The sequence below is a fragment of the Tiliqua scincoides genome, chromosome 1 (genome assembly GCF_035046505.1).
Source record: "Tiliqua scincoides isolate rTilSci1 chromosome 1, rTilSci1.hap2, whole genome shotgun sequence".
Taxonomy (NCBI): Eukaryota; Metazoa; Chordata; class Lepidosauria; order Squamata; family Scincidae; genus Tiliqua; species Tiliqua scincoides.
Genome location: NC_089821.1, coordinates 72699366 through 72715041, shown reverse-complemented (window position 1 = coordinate 72715041; position 15676 = coordinate 72699366). Strand labels below are relative to the sequence as shown.

At 43.3% G+C, this 15676-nt stretch overlaps 1 protein-coding gene across 2 annotated transcripts in view; it reads right to left on the bottom strand.

Annotated features, from left to right (window-relative positions):
* Positions 1–317: 317 nt before the first annotated feature.
* LOC136656392 (protein lifeguard 3-like) overlaps positions 318–15676 on the bottom strand; it is a 41053-nt gene continuing 25694 nt past the window's right edge. For both annotated transcript variants that reach the window (XM_066633030.1, XM_066633029.1), the window contains exons 3-12: positions 15497–15591; positions 13450–13514; positions 9372–9425; positions 7144–7194; positions 6380–6419; positions 5446–5483; positions 4537–4624; positions 2682–2777; positions 2227–2280; positions 318–890 (exon numbers count right to left, since the gene is read on the bottom strand). In XM_066633030.1, the coding sequence (XP_066489127.1) occupies positions 744–890; positions 2227–2280; positions 2682–2777; positions 4537–4624; positions 5446–5483; positions 6380–6419; positions 7144–7194; positions 9372–9425; positions 13450–13514; positions 15497–15591 (728 nt within the window). In that variant the 3' untranslated portion in view covers positions 318–743. The remainder of the gene's footprint in view (positions 891–2226; positions 2281–2681; positions 2778–4536; positions 4625–5445; positions 5484–6379; positions 6420–7143; positions 7195–9371; positions 9426–13449; positions 13515–15496; positions 15592–15676) is intronic.

Here is a 15676-nt window from a genome sequence, read left to right as displayed (position 1 = left end):
GACTGTATGCAACCTCTTTGTTTTATAGGTAGTCTCTCTGAATGCCAGGTGCAAGAGAGTAGCAAAAGGATATACATATCTTGCGGCCTGTGCTCCCAGAGGCATCTGGGTGGGCCACTGGGAGAAGCAGTAAGCTGGACTAGATGGGCCACTGGCCTAATCTGGCAGAACTCTTCTTAAATTCTTATGATCCAGCAGGACTCTTGTGTTTTTAGTGGAACTTACTTCCAAGTAGACACACAGAATTTTAGTCTTAATGTTCCAGGACAAAACAGTATAATCCCTATTACTTGATCACATAGACTGAGGAGATCATCTTATTCAAAAATATACATTTTATTTGCACTTATATGATAGAGCCCTGGAGCTTTGGATTTTTTTAATTGGAAGAGCCATCTACTTCTTGGATAAGTATGTGGAAAAAAAACTAAGTCTAAAGGACGATGATACATCACATCAAGATGGTAACACAAATTGCATTCATGTATCCAACGTTTTTAGAGACAACATGGGACTCACCCACGGAAATGGAGAAACAAAGCAATTTTACAGATTACAGTTAATATCTACATTGTATACAACATGAGGCCTCCCATTTGTAGTTCTATCCACTACGACAATCGCCTAGTAACTGCTATACATGTGCTAGGTGGCAACAGCAAAGCAGCACATTCAATTCAGAAAAAAATATGTTCCCCTGAAACTCTGGGGAAAATTACCCAAAGTTCCAAAACAGAAGTCTCCTAGTCTCTGCTGCCCACAATCTGCAAGAGAAAGGTGAAAATGTAGACTATGTCTGTGTAGATCTTGAGGGCACCATAGACGTATTCCTCAGGGCTGATGGTGTGTTTTCTATTTCCGAGCACCAACTGGGTATCATATGCCAGAAACTAAAAAGACAAAGGAAGCAGTTTGTCACTTGTTTTGAGAGCTTTTCCAATAACAAAGCAATCTTCCTGCCTTTCCTGGGTGTACAAACACAAGAGATTTACTGTACAATTCTGCACACATATTTTCTCAGAAGTCCCACTGAGTTCAAGGGCTGTACTCCCAGGTAAGTGTGCAAAGAATTGTTTTCTTTGGTTCTGAGAGCATCAGCAGTCCTGGCCTCCCTGTTGTCCCAGGGCTGTGCTGCTTCCCAACAGGAAGTAGCTGCGATGACGTCATTACATCACCACAATTATTCCAGTATAATCATGCCACTCTGATATCCGACCTTCCCCCCTTTTTTAAAAGGGAAGAAGGAAGAGGCTGTCAGAGTGGCACAATCCAAACTGTGCCAAGAGTGCCGGTGAGCTCGCAGCCACTATTCTGCACTGCTCTGAGACCTGCGCCCTTCTTCGCCTTTAAAAAAAAGAGGCAGCTGCAGCCATGATTTCTTTGCTTTTTAAAAAAGCAGCCACCTGCTTCTATCCCTTTAAAAAAAGCTAAAAAGGTGGGTGGTGCTATGGGTAGCTACAGCTGCCACTTTTTTTGGAAATAAAACAAAAAAGCAGCAGCCAAGTGTGCACCATGGGGGGAGCACAGTGGGAGTGGATCCCCCACAGTATCCCCCAGTGTGCCACCTGAGGGCACTCCCCCACTAACCCCCCTCAGGTATGCCAGTGTCCAAGAGCTACTTTGTATATTATAAAACTGTAATCTGCAAGAGGAAAAAGGCACACTTTTCTGAACATACACCCATAGCATGTATAAGGCCACTAGAAACTAAAGTCCATCTCAACTCCCTGAATGCTATATGATGGCGTTGTCAGGCATAACCAGCTACCTTCCTAAGGCAAGAAGAAAGTTTTCAGTCTAAAGAACCAAGGTATTTCCATTATGACTTCCTGAGTTCCACCTTGTCTCTCACCACTCTTAAATCCATTCAATATTTTTCAGGCAAGATATCTTTCCTGTCAACCCCCCCCCCCCCCACACACACACACCCTCCTGGAACTCTCATTTTCCACCTTGGAACCCCTCATCTTTGCTTTTAAGCAGATATTAAATACATCTCAAGTTAAAACTTTCAACTCAATAAATATCACATAGACAAATCCTCTGGGTTATCATTTGCAACACTGCACAAGGAAAACAAAATATGGCTCCAGGTAGGGTTTTCCACCTATTTTACAGCACTGTTACCTGAACTGAGTCCTTGTGCTAGGACAATCAATACATTTAAATGAGCAGCTCAAGTGCAAATCTTTTTGAACAATCATATGCCTAGTGCTCTCTACTAACCAGGGTGAAGGCAACTGCACCAATGCCCGCATACAGCATGTGAAGCCAGTACACCTGCAAGAAAAAAGAACCTGTGAGCTGTACCTTTGCCAGGAGAATACGTATTTGTCTGGTTCTTTCACATGGCACAAATAAGCAGTAGGTGGCAATTCAAGGTGAAAATCAACGAATCAAGACCAGTTTAAAGAGATGGGAGGTTAGATGTTTCAGAAGGAAAAGTTGGCAGGGTGCTGATGATCTAAGACCTCTAGATTATAGTTGTGCCTCAAGACACTGTCAGATACAGTGAGAAGGCTGATTTAACAATAGTAGGAGGGGATGCATATAAATATGCCAGACTGAATGACATGCACAATGTGGTCAGTCATAAGGAGATGCTCAAGTGTCAATATCAAAGGAGCCACTGTACCACTGAAACCCACCCCCTGTCAATGCTTTGATTATTGGCTGCTTACATATTTGAAGGCCAGGACAATAGCTGTGATAATGCCTGTCACCATAACGACAATGCCCAGAACACAGAACAAGCCGGCACATGATGTGAAATCCACCTTTGGAGAGAGAGAGAGAAACATGTTGTATGGGAAGATGCGAAAAAGCAAGCTGGCCATTTTGCACAACAGCTCAATATGCTTTGCAGGATCTCTTTTCGCTCTGCCAACTGCATGAAATGGAGAACTATGCAAACTTATTTGCAAAGAAAATATATTATTTTCCAAATAGGAAAGGAAGGGAAAAGGAAAATAGAGGGGGTGCGTAGGAGAATCCTGCACTTCAGTGTTCTCTTCCTTTAACTACAATATGCAATACAATAACAATATAGAGAAGCAATGAAACTCTGCTTCCATTTCATATACATTTTTACTATTCTGTTATCTAAAGTGCATTCTGAAGATACAAAAGTACCATAGTCAATCAGTTTTTTAAGATGATTTTTGGAAAATTACGTTCATTGTTAATCACTAACAAACTTTTATTTCCCCAGATACACATCCTTCTCAATTGTGAAAGTCCTACTCCTAAGCATCATTGCTCAATTTTCACCTGGAGGGGTACAGCCCCTCTGAGAATACAGAGTTTAGATTAACTCTTCCACCATGATAAGGAAATGGACTAACTGGATTTTGTGATCCTGTGTAGACTTCAATTTGATGCAGTTTAACTCTGCACTTAAATTCTGAAACTTGTATAGATTATGGCCAATTCTGCTAATCATGAGGAATGGCAGAGAGCTAACCATGCATGGAACTGAACCTTTCCCTCCACCCAATGGTCTCACAAAGCTTCTAGAGATACTCACCCATGAACTTTCAAGCTTATCTATACAGCCACTTTTAACCCCCCATTTCCTTCTATGTATCATCTTAGCATTATCAAAGGAATCACAGGTCTCTTTCAATCTATCCATCTACGGCACAAGGATCTTCCCATTTCATACACATAGGATGCAGTCCTATCCCCTTAAGTCAGTACTTTCCAGCACTGGCATAGCAGTGCCAATGGGATGTGTGCTGCATCCTGCAGTTGGGTGGCACTCAGGGAGGCCTCCTCAAAGTAAGGGAATGTTTGTTCCCTTACCTCACAGCTGCATTGTTCTTATGTCAGTGCTGGAAAGCATGGTCATAAGGGGTTAGGATTGCGCCCTTAGATAAGTGTAAGTGGCATAGTGTAAGTATAGGCTCTTCCTACAGGAGAAGGGCCTGCGCCTCCCTTCCCTCTCCCCAACCCTCCTTTTTTGTTTGTAAAATTATCAAAAAAATATAAAAAGCTTGCAATCAGTCATTAGCACTAGAAATGTGTGAAATGAAAACTAGCTTTTTCTCCCCCAGGGTAGTGATTTCTACTCTCAATATCAATTTCTGCAGGAACATGATGGTGACTAGAGGTTGCACTGAAATATATGAAAAGCCCACCTTTCCCTCAGCAAATTTGAGGGATTATAAAAAGAGCCATCAAGGTACTGGCACACTTCAGAGAGCATGCTGGTAATGTCCAAGTGTCTGTTCGCCACATTAATGCTGTTTCAAGGCAAGTTACCCCTACTAAATGGGCTAAGCGTCACCTATTGAGTGCTGCTTCTCTTAGATTTTGCAGGGAGGCAGCAACAGTCCCTATTCAGCACAGCACAGCACCCTCTCAGTGGCTGTATGCTAGTGTCTTCCTTGTTTCTATCATAGGGAGAGAGGAAAGTGAGCCTATTTGGGACAAGAAACCATATTTTCATGTACTTTGCTATGTAAACTGCTTTGTGATTTTTTGTTGTTGTTGTTGTAAAAAGTAGAATATTTTCGAGAAGAAACCACACCTCACCTTTGTCTGGAAGCAGAAGACTGTGACTATTATGGCCACAATAGCTGTGATGATCATGGAAATGAGAACAGCCTTTGTGCTGTGGAAGCTGCAAACAAAATTTAAGTATTTAGCAACAAGGCAGAGCAGCAAGAGAGATAAGTGCATACCTAAGGCCTGAAGTCAGGGCAAGTTATAGACCAAAAAACAACAACAAAGAAATCAAGTACATCACAAAAAGAACAGAATTGCCATTAAGACCAAAAAAAAAAAAAAAAAATCCACCCACCCATTCAATACCTTGATTGTAATTCATTTATTTAGAACTAAGTCTCACTGAATTTCATCTGAATTTACTTCCAAATAATTATGCTCATGACTGTAGCCCAACCACTGTAGACTGTGGTGGTGTCCTTACACCACAGCTCTCCACTAAACAGAAATGTGCGTCACTGGGTTTTTCTAAGATTGTGAAACGAATAGCCATGACAGATCTAAGGATGTAGCTGAGTGCAGGTGCCCTGCTAAGGACTCTTCCATTAAGAAATGATTGCATGGAATATTATGCACTGCTTATATTGTTAGAAATTTAAGGAAAATGGTTTGGCAAATGGTTTGGCAAATAAAATTCAGGTCTGCCATACTTTTTCCAGATCTGTGCTAGTTAATTATTGTTGCATTGTAATTAGTGGGCACTCAAGTTTTTTTTTAAGATTAGAGACTCTTACTCAATACAGCCCCAGCAAAACTTTCCAATGGAGCAGGCATTCAGAATATCACTTTTAACCAGAAGCTCAAGCTTAACCTAGTTTCTGCCTGGTCCACAGGTGCACACATTTGGTCCCCATTGCATATAAGCAAAATGGCTTAATTACTAAACAGCAAGCAAGCAAACATTAAAGGGGGGGGGTCATCACTTTCAAATATTACCTAGCAATGGTGCCAGTCATGAATCCCATGGCCAGGGTCTAGAATGGAATGGAAAAGAACAGAAAATCATCCACGTACAACAGAAAATCATCCATGTAGTCCACTATCAGCTCTCTATGATATCCTGTAGATCTAGGCAAGCAGCTTCATCTAGGCAAGCAGCTTCAACTCTTCACCATCTTCAGGCAAATATGCATCAAGTCTGTAGACCTGATGGAGCTTTGGTCTCTTACACCTTCTTTCAGCTGCCCTTGTATTGTAGTCTTATTTGTGTAATCACAGGAAATAATGCAACTAGTACAGCAAGGGGGAAAAATATCTCAGGATGGAACTAGATCTTATAATATAATGTGTTTTAATCCATAGCTTAAGGACTCAAGCAACATGTTAAATTATGCTTTATTTCAGGATGCTTTGCCAACCCATACAACATGATCCACAAAGAAAGCTGATCTGCTACGTTCACACAGCATAAACTTAAAGCAATCAAGGTACATTAATTGAACTGTCCAGAGTTTCCATGTCACACTAATAGTAAAGCCCTCCACAACTGAACAGGGAGAACCTGGGGGGGGGGGGGGGAAAGTGTTCTCCATAATTGCCTATTGCCTTGAGATCTACACTGGACACTAATTTTTTTAAAAAAGAGATTATTAGTTCAACATGAGCAAGAGGATTTGCCATAAAAATAACTCTGGGCAGCAGTGGGAGAGTACAGCAAGACCCCAAACACAACAGATGGCCTTGTAGGATTTTGGACCCTTTGGAGTGGTGGTGATTTTCTTCCATTTTCATTTTAAGAAGAGTTTTAGCAACTCAAAACACACAGCCTCCATGCTGGGTGTCCATCCTAAACTTGTCTCCCCCCCACAACGTATTGTGGGCAATGTATTGTTGCTCCCAGTCCAAGCCCCACAGTGAAATGTTGACTTACAAAGATAGTGAGAAGAATAAGGTTCCATGGAAAGCGTCTCCTGGAAAAGATGGAAAAGGCAAAATACAGGTAAGTAGCTGCACTTCAAGAAGTGATGACATCTTGGTCCAGACTTACAGCAAATCCTCCCACTGCTTGCCTCAGACATTCTACACTTGAAGCAAGCTATCAGATACCGCTCAACTCCAAACCAGAAAAAAGCAGCTTTAAAGAAAAAGACAAATATTGAAACTGTAAGCAGAAAAATGGTGTGCCTTCCAGCTGCTACCTGAAGTGACTGTAGTTGTGTTGCTTCATAGTGAAGCTGGTTGTAATTCTGTTGGCTCTCTCCCAGGCTAAAAAATGAATTCTTTAGAGTTTACTTCTCCATTAAACCACCAATCCTTCCATTATACCAGAGGTTTTCAGACTGGGGCATTGTGATGCCCCAGCCTGAAGGCCCTGGCCTCTGCCCCCTTAAGGGGCGGGGACAGGGGGGAGGCAGTGACGTGATCCCCAGGATCGCGCCACTTCGGGGGGCTGCAGGGACTGGGATGCACTCACTAGTCCCTGCAGCATTGTCCTGGGGGTGCGGGGAGCCCTGTGCAAGCGCCTGCAGGGCTCCCGAGGCTGGTTCGAAGTGAAAATAGAGCGATCATGCTCCACTTCCGCAAACCCGGAAGTGGAGTGCAATCGCTCTACTTTCACTTCGAACCAGCTGAGGAGCCCTGTGCAGGGCTCATCCACAGTTCTGGAGATGAAAAGTATACCCAACATATACTCACCGTGGGCCTTCGCAACAGACCAGCACCAGGTAAGTGACCAGGAATACAGCACTAGCAGGAGAAAATAAACAAGAACAACGTTTAAACTGTGGCAGGATTTCATCTCCATGAAGACCTTAGCATGCCTCTCTGAAGACAAAGTCTTGAGATTTCAGATGCACAAAATATAGGATATGACAAACTCCAGGCCCTACAGTGCATAATTTGGCTGTGATATAGATAAAGGAACCTTTATAAAGGGACCACCTGACCTTTATTAGGAGACTTCAAGGCACTTTAATAGACCACTTCCTAGCTCTGTTCCCTGTCCCACAGAAGAGCTGCATTCTCTTGCTTTTTCACTTACATAACATCTTAGCAGTGCAGGGAAGAGCCTGGCTACCAATGCTTCTGCTTTCATCTCCATCCCATGCGAATGCACATGTGTAGAGAAGTAGTGATCTTTAGCCCTGTTGCATCTTTTGGGCTGTGGGCAATTCGTAACCCCAATTCTGTGCTTGCTTATTCAGAAAGAAGTGCCATGACATTCAGTGGGAGTAACTCCAGGTAAGTGTGAAGCTTTAATATTCTCTGTCACCCTCCTGCTCTTTGCAGAGGTTCTGCAGTATCCACCATAGCAGTCACAGAACATAGGAATCTGTCATTGAGTAAGAGTGCTGCTGCTACTAAGACTAGTGGCTAAAAATCAGGCTGTGAATCAGAACTGTCCCAGTCCAAATCTCACCCAGGCAGAAACTCACTAGGCCAGTGGTTCTCATATATTTAGCACCGGGACCCACTTTTTAAGAATGAGAATCTGTTAGGACCTACCGGAAATGATGTCATGACCAGAAGTGACGTCATCAAGCAGGAAAAATTTTAACCATCCTAGGCTGCAATCCTACCCACACTTACCCACACTTACAGGAGTAAGTCCCATTGACTATCATTTTTAAAAGTGCAGGTCTGTAACATTTCCCCAAATGCAGTTACATACCACAGTAACATCAAGTCTAACATATTAAAAATAAAATATTGAAATGAATGGGGACCCAAATGAAATGGGCTCATGACCCACCAAGTGGGTCCTGACCCATAGTTTGAGGAAACACTGCACTATGCAGCTTTAGGCAAGCTACTTTCATACAGCCTCAGCCCCCCAGCTACAATATGGGGATGACAATACTCATATGAAACACTTTGTATAGTTAGAAAGTGCTATACAAGTCTTACGTACAGAGATGGGTCAAAACGGTTTTATTTTTTCATGGATTTTGGTGTTTTCTAGTGTTAGAAATGCAGAAAGCGGTCATGTGTTTTTATTCAAAAAATTATAAAATATCACTTTAAAAGTGTATTAGACAGGTGATAGTGTCAGTAGTTGCAGCCAGTCATTACTAATGTACCCCTCCATTCCATAATAAATAATAGATATTTTTGCAGATTTTGGGTTTTTTTTTTAAACACAAAAATGAGAAGTGCAGAAAGTGTTATGTATTTTTATTTCGTTATTATCACTGACACCCACCTCTACCTATGTTTCATTACTACTACTGCTATGGCACACATGTAACCATAAGGGAAGGTACTTCACAATTCTATGCATTTTTTCCCCCCAAATCCTAGTGAATTGCAAGAGGCTTCCCCCCCCCCGCCCGAGTACAGTGCATAAAAGATTGCAGCCCAAGTCTGTAATGCCTAACAGTGCAATGGAATGATTTTTACAATACATCCACACCCATGGAGATAGGAATGTGACAAGACATTACAGGCAGTGAGGGCATCAGCTTTCTAGGTGCCCCTAGGCAACAGACCTGCTCCTCCCTTCAAGAGCAGTACATTGTTTGAGTCACTTGTATGATTCTTAATCCCCCCTCCTTGCTGGATTTCCCAGTTCTAGGAGGGCAATGACATGACTGGTTTAGGGGCAAGCTTCAGGACTTGGATATGGCTTGGTGAGCCCTTCAGACATCCATAGGTGCCACAGGTGCCTGACCTTGCCAAGGAGCTAAGGCTAAACAAGACTCATAGCGATCAAGTTTCCCACATGGGTCAAATGAACATCATAGGGTAAATGCTAGGGCTGAGGCACTGGAGGGCATGGTTACAGCCCAAGTTGTAGCACAAAAAGGTATGTAGAGATAGCTGTCACATGCTGCATCATCAGCCAGAAGGGCAACCAGTTCAGAACTGGGTCCACAGCCCAATCTGGCAACACTGCAAGCAGATCAAGAAAAGGAGATACTTACTAAGATGAATAGTACACAGCAACATTCCTCCGCACAAAATTACTCACAGGGTCACTGTTGGAAGAGGAAGAGAGAGAGAAGATAATGTAAGATAAGTACCCTATTACACATTAGCTAACAAGGAAAAACAAAATACAGCTCTGCTTTCCAACATGAGCTCATTCAATAGAAGTCACTACAGGCTTTTAATCCCTTGTTCTCTACAGTTGAGCAATTATTCCAATTACGGAAACAATTTCAGAATATGTATAAGATAACGCACTTTTGGACACAACTGCCCTAGAGATAGAATACTCAACAGAAGCCTTACATGTATCAATACCTCTCCCCCAATACCACATAGACAAGGACTTCCAGTGCACTATTCTCACTCTGTCTTCCCCGTTAAAGCAATGCAGTGGAAAGTGGGGGGGGGGGGTTTGTTGAGATGGGGGAGAGATGCTCTGCAAGTTAAGGCAGAGGTGGCAATGTACATCACCTCCAGTCTGTTGAAAACAGGAGAGAGATTAGGAAGATGCCCATCACTCCCATCTGAAGCCATTTATAGAAGATGGAAGAAAGAAGCTATGATTATACAGCAAGAAATTCCCTCCTTGCACTTTGTCAGAGCAACCACCATCAGTGAGTTAACTAAAACCACTGGCAGCTTCAACACAGAGTTACCAACATACCAACTGTGATAAATGGAACTACAACTTAGTGGATTCAATCAGTTAGATTACACATATATTGTTAAAACTAAGAAAGTACATTTTAAAATTTACTGCTTCAGTTAATGGGATGAGCACATTTTTAGTCCAAGTACTTAAAAAATACTGAAGGTGGCAATTACTAAGTATTCCCTCTTTCTGTTCTACAGCAGGGAAAGCCTCTTCAATCATAGAAGATACGCATACATGCGTCACTTAAGAATGCAAAGAGGATGGTCTTTTTCAGTATTATTGTTGTGCCCATGTGCAGATTTCATCAGCCGATTAAAACATATAAATCAAGATTTTTAAAAATGGACAACTGCCCTAGTGATAACTATGATCAGATTATTTGGCTGTATCAGTATCGTCACTAGGATTCACGTCACCCGGTGTGGGAGGCCTGCACATCACCCCATGCAGTGAGCAAGGCAATACCCCAGGTGGTGGGCGTGGTGATGTACCATCGCCCCGCCCCTACTAGTTTTTTGGCTGTACCTTTTGAAAAAACACAGATATTTCAATGTGGTTTGTTTCATTGTATTCTGCATGAAATTATGCATTGATTGATATAAAACATGATGGTATTATTCCTCCAAACTCTGATTTAGTGATTTTGAAAACTTGTAGAGTCTCTCTAACACACACACACACACACACACACACACACCAGTGTCAACTTACTAACACCTTATTACAGCAGTTCTCAAACTTTCAGCACCAGGACGCACTTTTTAGAATGACAATCTGTCCAGGACCCATTGGAAGTTATGTCATGGCTAGAAGTGGCATCATCAAGCAAATTAAAATAAATAATTATAAATAATTAAATTAAAATAAAAGAAATTAAATAAGGGGGAGCCAGTCCTGTTCCACCAAGTGAATTTTCTCTGTAGCCTGCCTGCAATAACACCCCGCCCCGAAAAGAATCAGTGAGATTTTTAGCCCTACCCAGAGCCCATTTAAAGTTCTTTTATTTCAAGCAGCTGGGAGGGAGGGACCTCCCTCTCAGGTGTTTTTGGGGGGCTGCGTTCATTGGATCAGGACCATTCTGACGTTGTTGGATTCCTCTCAGCCTGCCTTTTCCGATGGACTAAGGCAAGTCTACCCACTAACGAGTAAATGCGGCTTTGTGGCTTAGTTTGGGGCAGGAGGTCTGGTCTAGAGGGCAGAGCCTTCATTAGTCCTAAGATTACATCAGAAGGTCGCCAATTTGAGAACACCGGCAGCTCCCTGAACAGCGAGACCTTGAAGCAGCTGACAAGCCAAGCCGAGTTATTCCATCTGCTCTTCGGGTGGGTGAAGAAGCGTCTTGGCTGCCCTCCATGTGAGAGATGAGGGAGCTGCTTGTCAGCCTGCGTGGGAGGCACTGGAGGCCAGAAGTGAGATCAGACCGGAAGATCCATCTGAAATATTGAGTGGTTCTTGAAAGAGAACCGTTTATGATTGTAAAAATCCCCTTGAGGGATTTAGAAACGCCTGCCTATGTAAACTGCCTTGAATAAAGTCAGAGGAGTAATCCGATGAACAGAAAGGCAGTATATAAATACGGAGTTGTTGTTATTATTATTATTAGTTTCACTTTCCATAGGGCTCAATACACTCGTAGCTGGGAGGGAGGGACTTCCTTCTTGGGTGTTCTTTGGGGGCTGCATTCATTGGATAGGGACCTTTCTGGTGTTGTTGGATTCCTCTCAGCCTGCCCTTTCCGACGCACTAAGACAAGTTCACCTACTCATGAGTAAATGCACAATACGGCTTGGTTTCACTTTCCATAGGGCTCCATGCATTTTTTGGTTTCCAGTTTTTTGGCCATAACGTTTGAAGGAAAGGAGCTATTTCACTCTGGTTTTCTTCATTGCATTCCGCTGGAAATTCCACATCCAACAGTATATAGCATGATGGGGTTGCTCCTAAAACTGCGTTTTTAGTGCATCATCCACCCAGTGCACGTCACCCCCCTGCGTGTAACCCAGTGCGGCCCGCACCCCCCGCACTCCCGTAGCGACACCACTGGGCTGCATACTAATGTATAGTTGAAACAGGAATTTCAACTCCACTGGGTAAGCCTGGCTTCCTCCCGACTTCACCATATATGTATGCGCCAGAAATTCCAGTGCTAATTCAATTCCTAGTCTTGTTCTTTCCTACATGCCGTAGCTGAACTACCTGCCTTTCTTCAAATGGCCCTATTTTCTAGGGCCATTTGCATATTTAAATAGTCAAATAATTAACACTGTTAAAAATTAACACTATTTTAAAGTACCAAAAGCAGACAGGGTGGAGGTAGATTCATGATATCACAGAGGCTGGCCAATCCGTATAATACACAGCCACCTTTTCCTACAAGCCTGCAGAACTGTTTGCCCTGAACCCAACCCTGCAGAGGAAACTGATTAGAATGTGATGACTGTGCTTCCACACCACCACACAATTAATGTGCATTTGTACACACCCTTCACGTGACTAAATGTCGCGAATGGAGTTATATACTGGCGTTATTTCCTCATGACACAAGCCTAAAGCCTTTAGCAGCTTGAACTCAAACCCAGCTGTACAAAGCATCAGTTGCCTCATGGTGCAGCTATTACCTGCAGTTATTCAACTGCAGATTACAAATGAGAAAGCTGCATTACTTTTATTTACTATGTTAGAATGCTGCCGTTCCCTTTTACAGAAAGGACCCAAGGCAACCAACATAATAAAAATGCAATTAACATCATCCTAAAAGCATTTTGTTTATCACATGTCTCCATGCAGGAGGCCGATTTCGTGATAATTCTCTCACATTCTGATTCTGTTTTCTCCCGATTCTGCAAAATATCATTCCCATGTAATGAATACGCCTTTATACAGGCATCAATCTAATACAGGCATCAGCCAGTACAGTTGGAGGACTTGTTCCAGTTGCAGGTTAGAATGTGCATGAAATGAGGGCATACAATCTTTTTAAAAGATTGCATGTGTAAACAACAGTGTTTCTATCCACTGTTTGTACTAACTCCAGCCAAGACTGGTGTTAGCCAAGACTAACTCCTTCCATGGTGAAGGATGACAGGTTATATTAGCAGACACACTTAACTGTCACAGGGGAGGGAAAGAAAGCTTTTATGATCAAGGTAACCCAAACACTATTGGTTCTATTTCCTTACCACCAGCAGCTGCATTAACACTTCATAGAACTGAATTACCACCAGTTGAATTGCAACAGTAGTACTGTAATAACCATGCTAACTTCAGAGTAGTCAATACCACTGGTGGAAGCTGAAGAGAACTATTACTTTTTTCTATGTTAATAAAGGAAAATGCAACATTAGCACCATAATTTGACAGACATCCCTCTATAGTGGAAACAGAACTGGTCTTTAAATGCCACAAGAAATACTTACACAAAAGTGAAGATTGCAATGATGCCCACAGTCAGAAGCAACTGCACCGAGATAATACTGTAGACCTGAAAATCAAGGCACAGTAGACCTGTGAGTCTGTTTATCAATGGGCGTTTGCACAGCCACCCAAATATCAGGACTGGATTAGAGGTCATGATGGCCATATCCCAAGCTATGTTCCCAGGGCCCACCCAACAGGACCATTTTCTGCAAGGATTCCTTGAAAACAGTCCTGGCCAAATTCCAGCCCAGGGGCCAGATCCAGGGTTTGATTGAATCCTTCCCACCTATGACTGGTGCTTAGTGTTCAGAGCACTAGGACTTCATGTCCCCAAATTGGGATAATGTGATGCTTCTGGCATTCACATCTACCTGGAAATCCAGGCACAATACCCACGGGGCACTGCACCATAAACGCAACTTGCCAGAGTGTCATGACATCCCGATCTGGGAACATGAAGTCCTGGGAACGCTCCGGAACACTAAGCACTGGTTGCGCCAGGGAAGGAATTCCCGGTGCACAGCAGTGTCCAGTTTGGGGGCCACTGCTATAGAACACAGTTGCTCACACATATTGCTGACTAGAGAGCATGACAACCCTTCTCCTGTCTTGCAATGAGAGAGTAGCTACTATATTCTGGACTGCAGAACATTTGAAAGTGAACACCAGCATCACAGAAGCGAATGGGCAATGCTTCCAAACTCTGAAACATCCATTCAATTACATTACAGAACCCTCTGCCTGGCTGGGGTCCAGAGCTTGCTTTCTGCTCTCATTCCCCAAAAATGCAGAGTGAAACTGGTGCCCCAAGATTTTCAGTTGAAAGAGCAACAGATGCCTAATACAGAACTGCTAGGCATTAGGGTGTGGGCACTCTGCATAGAACTGCCCTTTCCTGTAGCTCTGTGCCACTGAAAACAGTATGGGCACAGCAGGAGGGGAATGTCAACAAACTAGCTAATACTGCAGCATTATTTGTTGATATTTGTTTGTACCTTTGGAGCCTGGATGAGATCACAGCTCAAGAGCAGAGCAATTACATTTGCAGAAGGTCTCAGGTTCAATCCCTGGTGTTACCACATAGAGTTGGGAAAAAAGTGTCCCTCCTCTGAAATGCTGGAGAGCCACTGCCACTCAGCACAGACTAGTGTTTTTCAACCTGTGCATCATGAACCCAATGGGGTCACAAAGGCTTATTTGCGCGGGGGGGGGGGTCAGTACAACCTTTCAAAGCCTGTACAAGAGAGGGCTTGGATCCAATAATGGCGCTGCCTTATTGAAACTGAACTCTTGATATAATCCTGCACAGCCTCTTCTCATTGTCTTGACACAAGGCAAAGCCAGCTCTGCTTAGGCTGCTACATTGCAGGGTTGTTGTGAGGACATAGGAGGAAATTAGGCAGGCGGGGTGGGCTGATTAGGGAGGGGGAAGGATTGGCAGTGGGTCCCACTCTCATACTTACTTCTGGGTGTTGTGGCACAAAAAAGGTTGAAGTCCACTGCTGTAGACAATACTGAGCTAGATTAATTAGTGGTCTAACTCAGAGCCACTATCATGACACAGGGCCAAATCCTATCCAACTTTCCAGCCCTGGTATAGTCATGCCAATGGGATGTGCACTGCACCCTGTGGTGGGAGGGTAGTTATGGAGGCCTCCACAAGGGAAGGGAATGTTTTCCCCTTGCCTCGGGGCTGCATTGCAGCTGCACCCGCACTGAAAAGCTGGATAGGATTGGGACCTCAGTCCACTATCATTACTATATTCCCATTATTAATTTTTACTCCCCTGTGGGCATCTGACTCCAACAAGTGTAGATGGCATTTTTTCTCCCGGCAAGCAAAGCTCATTCCTTTCCATGGGAGAGGGGAGCCCTCCTCCTGCACCACTGCAAAGGCACCAAAGACCACTCACTGCAAGATCTCTTCCTTTGACATCAGTGTATGGTGCTATTACATAAGCTAGCAGCCCAATTTCTGCAAGGAAAATCATCCAGAGAAGCAACTCTCACAAGACAAACCACACAGCACCGATTCCCCAAAGTTACCTTGCGAATGAACGTGTGCCGAACTTTTTTGTCATCCCAGTCTGCTACATGGAAATTCCCACCACCTTCTGTACCGCCACTGTCATAGCTGTCAACTGGTAAGAGAAGACACAATGTTGTTGCTCCCCATGGCACTTATGCTATAGTAGTAGCTGTCTCCACCTAGCAATACAATAACTA